Source organism: Mastomys coucha, unplaced genomic scaffold (genome assembly GCF_008632895.1).
Source record: "Mastomys coucha isolate ucsf_1 unplaced genomic scaffold, UCSF_Mcou_1 pScaffold15, whole genome shotgun sequence".
Lineage (NCBI taxonomy): Eukaryota > Metazoa > Chordata > Mammalia > Rodentia > Muridae > Mastomys > Mastomys coucha.
Window position 1 is genome coordinate 129,048,385 of NW_022196897.1, and position 8,231 is coordinate 129,056,615.

General features: G+C 43.4%; 1 protein-coding gene across 3 annotated transcripts in view; it reads left to right on the top strand.

The window, feature by feature from the left end:
- Pcsk2 (proprotein convertase subtilisin/kexin type 2) overlaps positions 1-8,231 on the top strand; it is a 268,460-nt gene that overhangs the window by 240,097 nt on the left and 20,132 nt on the right. For 2 of the 3 annotated variants that reach the window (XM_031372085.1, XM_031372087.1), the window contains 2 exons: positions 776-991; positions 3,201-3,301. In XM_031372085.1, coding sequence (XP_031227945.1) covers positions 776-991; positions 3,201-3,301 — 317 coding nt within the window. The remainder of the gene's footprint in view (positions 1-775; positions 992-3,200; positions 3,302-8,231) is intronic. The other variant, XM_031372086.1, reaches the window with a different exon arrangement.

Sequence of the window (8,231 nt, forward strand, 5' to 3'; positions counted from 1 at the left end):
GCCTCCCAAGTGCTGGGATTAAAGGCGTGCGCCACCACCGCCCGGCGATACTTTTTTCTTAAAGATTTATTTTATTTATTTTTTATATGTATGTGTACAGTGTAGCTGTACAGATGGCCATGAGCTATCATGTGTGTGGCTGCTGGGAATTGAACTCAGGACCTCCACTGGCCCCGCTCGCTCCAGCCCTGCTCTCTCTGGCCCCGCTAGCTCTGGCGTAATTCACTGTAGCTGTCTTCACTGTAGCTGTCTTCAGACACACCAGAAGAGGGCATCAGATCTCATTACGGGTGGTTGTGAGCCACCATGTGGTTGCTGGGATCCGAACTCAGGACCTTCGGAAGAGCAGTCAGTGCTCTTACCCACTGAGCCATCTCGCCAGCCCTCATTTTGATACTTTTTATAATGAGCATGCACTACCTTTGCAGTTTTTTTAAATGAGTTCTTTGATGAACTTTAGGACTTTTTTAAAAATCATTTTATTGGTAAATTTTACGGTGCTGCTTCCAGCTTTTGTTAACCTCCCCTTCTCAAATAAAATTATAAATTCTGTTGACTTTATACCATTCTGAGCAATACTATCATTCCCACTAGCTCCCATCAGAAGAATAATTTTTGGCCAGGTAAAATGAAGTCAGTTGTCTGAGGGGAATTAGCTCAAATCTTGACCCTGCCTAAGCCAGGACCTTATGGGAGCAGGAAACCTTCCCTGAACCCCTGAAGCACCTGGCTCCTCAGTGTTGGACTTAGCACCATATCTTCTTTCCTCCACCAGGGCCGTGGGGGCAAAGGCAGCATCTATGTGTGGGCCTCTGGGGACGGTGGCAGCTACGATGACTGCAATTGTGATGGCTATGCTTCAAGCATGTGGACCATCTCCATCAACTCAGCCATCAATGATGGCAGGACTGCCTTGTATGATGAGAGTTGCTCTTCCACCTTAGCATCCACCTTCAGCAATGGGAGGAAGAGGAATCCTGAGGCCGGTGTGGTGAGTTCAAGCTACTTCCTGACCAGTTTCCTTGTAGCCAGAACCCCTCTGTATCAGGCTCGTCTCCCAACTCTATCCCTTTCTCTTCATAAATTATCATGGCTTCTCAGGAGAATATCCGCTTTCTCTGTGTCCAATTGTACTTTACCAAGGTGGAGACCTACCCTCTGCAGGACAGAAGCCAGATCGCGTGATGAGCCTTTTCCAGTTCATTTCCTACAGATCTCTTTGTTTTTGTGTACAAGTGATTAATGAGCCCTGGTTTATGAATAAGCTTCTCTGGCATGTCACCTGCGAGAATAACAGTAATTGTAAGGACTGAGGCATCATATCATAAGTCCTAAGAAAACACCCCAGTAAGAAGTAAGAAACATCACAGGAATGAAGCTGCAAAGGGTAGAACTCTTGCCTTAACATATACTCCAGCCTGAGTTGGATGCCAGTACAGAAAAATAATAATAATAGTATCCAGGGGTGACTTATCTGCCTCCGAAACCCTCCTAAAGGTGAGCAGCAGCAGAGTTGGGTATTTTCTCGGGGGGGGGGGGGCGGAGTGTGATTTTATCATATTATAAAACGGGTCCATGATTTTTAAAACACAAATTAAGAATCACAGGGTACACTCATTTATATTTTCTCTTGCTTTCACTCTCACCCCAGAGGAAATCATCTTCCTCCAGAGAAACCAGTGTCATAGTAAATCATCCCCACCCCCACCCCCACCCCCGGATGCAGAGCACAATAACAGTTTAAGGATCTCTCCCTTGCTTGCTGCCTTGCTCACATTCCAGGCTTTCCTCTGTCTTCTATGCCAGACATTTGACATATGATTAAAAGTCACGGATAAGCTACACCTCAGCTGGCCTCCCACTGCCATTGAGACTCCTCTACAGAAGAGGACAGGAGCTTGGAACAGTCATTATTACCATTAGGGTTTCAGCACCACACTCTCCTCTGGTCTCTCAGTCTCGGCCAGTCAGCTTCCTAGGTGATCGAAGAGAAAGAAGCCTTCAGCCTAGACTTGGCATACCCCTTAACAACTGCTAATCCCTCTATGGTCCTCCTAAGAGTAATGAAGAGGATATGCCAGTTCCTGCCAAGCTGCTTGGGACTTCAGTGGCTCTGACTCATCCAGGGCCAAACAGAAAGGAACAGTGGAGGGCAGTTCCCATCCTGTCCTCTAGAGCCAGTGTGGTACCTTGCTCTAGCTTCCAGAAGCCTGGCTCTTACCCAAAGGCCCCAATCGTCTTCAGCCCTTACCTAAGACCTTTGTTGTACTTGTCTGGAGAAGGGCCCTTTTTTTCAATCTTGTCATTTTCCTAATAGACACCTTTAAACCTTCCTAATCCTTTATTCCTCAAAATAACAAGCTCTCTTAGCTGGGTGGTGATGATGCACACCTTTAATTCTAACACTTGGGAGGCAGAGTTGTTGGATCACTGAGTTTGAGGCTAGCCTAGTCTACTGAGTGAATTCCAGGACAGCCAAAACTACACAGAGAAAGCCTCAAAAAATTAAAGTAAAATAAATAAATAAACAATAAATAAATAAATAAACAAATAAGTAGCTCTCTAGAGTAGTGTTCTCTACCTTCCTAATGCTGTGACCCTTTAATACAGTTCCTCATATTGTGGTAACCCCTAACCATAACATCATTTTTGTTGCTACTTCCTAATTGTAATGTTGATAGTGTTATTAATCATAATGTAAATATGTAGTATGCAGGATATCTGATATGCGACCCCCCAAGGGGGCCACAAGCCACAGGTTAAGAATGGCTGCTACAGAGGGAGAATTTCTGTGGCTTATACATAATCACAATGATAACTTTAGCTCTCACAAATATTGAAAATGAAATTGTTCTCATTTAAAAGTCTTTTAACACTCAGGTATCCATGTCTTCCCCTGAATACAGTGGAGGTAACCAGCACACGCCAGGGTTTCTTGGTGACATGACTCAGAATCTCTTTGTAAATTTTTAGATAGGGAGAAATATTTGTTTTGAATAACCTGCCCTTTCAATGTAAACTTCAGATACTTGGTCTACTTTGGGGATACCACTTTTCCTTCTGGAAGAGAAAACTGTTAGCACAAGTCCTGATACCTCATAATAGACTCATGATGATCAGGATTCTACCCTGATCTTAGCTTGTCTGAAGTTCAAACAGTGTGGTGTGTTTCATTCATTATTCAATATCTTCTCTTCCAGGCTACCACAGACTTATACGGCAACTGCACTCTGAGACATTCTGGGACATCTGCAGCTGCTCCTGAGGCAGCTGGCGTGTTTGCACTGGCTTTGGAGGCTAAGTATGTTTCACCTTGGAGCTGGAAGCCCAGCTCTGAAGGGCAGACTAATGTGTGTCTCTCCACCCACATGCCAGGTGTCCACAGAGACAGGCATGGATGTGAGCATCTGGAAAGTCAAGGCTAATGAACTCAGCTAGATATTTTACAAAAGCTCATGGTCCTTAAGTGACAGCCAGTCATCCGTATACAGCGTAAAACGATATGCCTGAAAGAGGAGAGGGCTCCAACACCCTCCGTACAAACCAGCAACATATTTACACACCAAAACACGGGACAAACACATTCCTTCCTTCGTGAAACCCTCCTTTACAGTCTGTGAGTTACACAGCTATTTTACTCCTCCGCTCAGTCAGCTAAATGAAGGAACAACTACCAAGGTTGTTCCTCTACAATGAATCCACTTCTCTGCACCAAGACAAAGCAGGTTCACCTGTGCAGAGTCGTCCAGGAAATAGCCTTTACCGGGAAGCCCCTCTAGGTGGCAGATGAGAGATCATTTCCTATGTTCTAACAGCACATGGAGAGGCCACGTGTGGCTCCTCCTGGTTGTAGCTCAGATTTAAGCATCAGTGTCACCTGAAGGGATCCTGCTTACCTTCTCTGGGAAATCAGAGGCTGGACTTACATTCAAGGAGTATGCCTTGCCCTCCAGAAATTATGGTGCTATACACACAAATTATATGGGGAGTTCAGAGCATGGATCACTCAGCAACTTGTGAGAAGTTTGCTTCAGGCTTCTCGGGTAGGGGAGTTAAGTTCCCATCTTTGTCAGAAGTTGCTAGGTAACCACAGTTTCCAGCATCAGTATCCAGGCAGGCTTGCTTGTCTCTCTCCATATATTCACTATGCTCTCCAATCTGCAAAAGAAGCAAGCGTTGAGGAGGCACGGTGGTGCAGGCTGGAAGTCCCAGCTTTCAGCTGCAGCAGGCTAATATGGAATTTGAGGCCAGCCTGGGCTATGACATAGAGAGACCTTGGATAAAAAAAAAATAGACAAACAGATAAACAAACAAACAAACAGACAGACAAAAGAGGCAAACACTCATTGTTCCCTTTCTGTCTAAACGTTGATTTTTTTTCCAGCAAAAGTCAGGTGTAAGTTTTAGGATAGCATGAGCAGAACAGTGTTCAGAACTTGACTATGAAGGACTGATACGTCTGCCCTTCTAAGCCCAAAAGTCAAACCTTCCTCACACATGGTAGGCATTATCAGATGCTGAGATCAATCATCACAGGATCTCAGCAGATCCCGGGATCTAAGCTGGCTTTGCTCAGTCAGCTGTGAGCCCAAATAAGTGTCTCCCTGCAGCCTTTCAACTTCACTAGACAAGGCTTAGCACAGTTCCTTGGGATTTGGGCAAGCAAAGTGTCACTCCCCAGACATTACATGCACAATGGGCAACCACAGTAATTTGGAGGGAGGAGAGAGGAGTCCACTGGAATGCTAAACAGACTTAGTCTTGTACCAATCAGTACATGAGCTTTCCAAGAAACCCCACCCAGAGCGTCTATTTATTTCTAATTGGCCAGAAATGTTCACAAGAGCACCTCAAGCTTCAAGGGAATACAGTGTCACTAAGCATGTAGCTGCTCTGAATAAAACTAAGCTTCTCTTTTTTTTTCCTTTTCTTAATTTCTTTTTAAATTTCAGGTTATAATTACACCATCTCTCCCTTCCTTCCCTCCTTCCAAACCCTCTCATATACCCCTTCCAACTCTCCACCAAATCTGTGGCCTCTTTTTTCATTATTATTGTATATTAGATAGATAGATAGATAGATAGATAGATAGATAGATAGATAGATAGATAGATAGATGATATATAGGTGATAGAAATAGATAATAGATGGACAAATAGATTATAGATATGTAAAATCATTCACATATGTATTCCTAAATATAACCTATCCATATAATGTTACTTGTATGTATGTATGATTTCGGAGCTGACCATTTGGTATTAGACAACCAAATGGTGTTCTCTTCCCTGGCATCTCCCCTGTTCTCAGCTTCCCTTGGTTTGCCTATAATTCTCTGTATAGAGTTGAGTCCTCATGGACTTGTCCTTGTTCTTGTTCAGCTCATGTTTGGTGTTGGTAAGACTTTGTAGGTGTGGCTTCTGATGTCATTAGGATGTTCAGTCTCAAAGTAAAAGCCCTGATTCTGTGGCTCTTGCAGTCTTTCTGCCCCTCTTCTGCAATGTCCCCAGAGCCTTAGGGGCAGGAACAATTTGTAGATGTATCCACGGGTACCGGGCTTCACAGTTCTGACTTTTGATTGGTTGTGGTTTTTCTGTAGTGGTCTCCATCTGTTGCAAAGAGGCATAAATAAAAAGAAAAAGGCAACTACTGAGATTGTCCAGTGTCCATGTGGGCAATATCCTGGCCTGATTACTGTTATCTTACGTGCAAAATATTCAAAATCAGGCTATCCACTAGGTTCAAATGACTTCCTAAATATCATTGTCAATACTTTAACTGTTTTTTCTATCTTGCCTCAGTTACTAATAACAAACTTTCTTGAGTGCTGACACTGTATGAAATAATAATTTACACGTATGACCTGCATTACATACATGATCTACATTTATTCCTCAACAAACCTTCAAGACATCTTCCACACAGCAAAGATATGAATCTAGGAGTCAGACGTTGAAGTACTTAATCCAAATTCACACAAAAGGTTTACTCCCTTGTGTGCTTGAATCTAAAGCTGGAGTTTTTCTCAACCTGACTACTGGACCTGAAAGAGGCAATCCCTAGAATCAGTAGCAATCCCATGAAATTCAAACCTATCTGCTCTGAGATATATTTTAACCATCCCTCGATGATTAAAAGATGCTGCCAAGATCCAGAACACCATCTTAAGCCATCTTCTATTGGCGTATGGAGGAGACATCTGAGAGGCCATCTTACTTTAGTCCTTACTCTCAGGGTCAAAGCTTCCCACATGCTGATCCAGAAGATCTGGGAACCTATATCTGACACTAGTGCCCCAGTGGTCCTGATTTGGGAGGCTTAGGGACCACAGTGAAGCTGTCCATCTGGGACAGCTCAGGGCCTATACTGTGGCTCCTGCAGCAGCCTAAGCTCCTGTATCATGACAACTCTCATGACTTCAATATCAGGTTGCCCACCTGTCCCCTAAGCTATAGACTCTGTGAAGGAAGACAAGGAATTCCCTATGACAAAGCTATAATTAATCCAGTGCCCAGACATGATAGATACTCAATAGACATGTGTGAAATATATCATGTGCAGTACCTTTACTTTACAGTTTTACTCTGCCATTATTTGATAGATGTTGCCTGTGAGTCTTGAGCTGATATTTCAGGATTAAAGCTTAGGTCAAGTTCTCGGAATATCTATTTGGTAGGACAGTATATAGTCTATCAATCCTGAAACTTTTCAAAGGGGCAATTATAAGGAACCCAATTTTACTTTACAGATGTACACAGCTAGCCCAGACAATACCACACACAGAGTTAAATGAGTCTACACTGCTCTCGTTTATCTCAGAAATGAGAAGTTCTCTGTTCTGTTTCATACACCCCCAATCAATCCACTCATGAGGAAAACTTCAGCAGAGCAGGTGAGGTGAACCTCCCCAGTCACTGGGGACACAACATCTTTGTCTGGTGGACATGAAAACTCCTCCACCTGCTGGCCAACACTTGGGTTCCTCGCTTTCTCATTTGTCAGCACTTCTAGTATTTGTAAACTCAGAATCCCATTCTAGGAAAAACTTAAGAGCATTTAGCCACAATCAGCTTCTGGATGGGCCAGATGTGCTCACAGTCTTCCCAAAAGCATTGACCTGCCTTGAACCTTCCCCCTTGAAGGCACCAGTCAGTGTTTAGGGAGCATGTGGTTTACCAGAGCTCTTTGGCTCAGGCTCAGAGTTTCAGACCAATGCACTTTGAATGTGTTGAAATTTTGCCAAATAATTTATATCATTCGTGTCCTTTCAATTGCTTGGCTCCTTAAAAAAATCATTGTCCTTTTGATTGATTGGCTTCTGAAGACAACTGTAGTTCACAGGGTTGCCTTTTACCCCCTATGACCCTCAGCAAAAAATTAATTTTGCATTACATCCCCACACCAAATTGCACAGCGACCCCAAATGTTCCATGGAAATACTAATATCATTTTAAATCCATGTACTGATTTCTCTTCTAGTCTAATCTAGTTTATCAATTAGTTAGTATTAAGTTTTGAGACATTCTCCTGATGTATCCCAAGCAAGTCTCAAACATCAGTCATCCTCCTGCTGCCCCTCAAGTGCTAGGATTGCCTGGATCTCGATCTTGTCTAGTAGAATGCTATGGGCATGTTAGCAATCTCCAGCAGCTACTTCTCACTCCCAGAGGCTATGATTTAATTTGTCTGTAATGAGGACTGAGTGGAGGGACTTCAAATGCCCCCAGGTAGAAGGAATCACGTGATTATCACAAGAGCTTTGTCTGGCCCTTTGTAACTCCTTCTCTAGCCAGAGCACTGTAAGAGTCTTATTAATGCTTCCAGAAGTCAGTGACCACAATGACCCACTCCCCTCCACCCATACAAAATCTTGTAAAGCTTCTATCCTCTTCCAGCAATAACCCACTAAGGACCAAGCATCCAACACAATCCCTTAGGGATATACTCAATCCTATCTCAACCACAGCATTCTCTTCTCTCCCTGGCTTCAGTATTATTTTGGTAAGATCTGTCCATAGCAGGTTGGGGAGGCAGAGGACTTGCCAAGTATATGCAGGTCCCTTAGTTCAATCATCAGTACCACATAAGCCAGATGTGGTAGCACATGCCTATAATCCCAGTACTCAGGAGGTAGAGGTAGGAGAATCAAGAGTTCAAGGTCATCTTCAGCTACAAAGACAGTTTGAAGCCAGTCAGAGTTACATAATGCCCTGTCTCCAAAAATTAAAAAA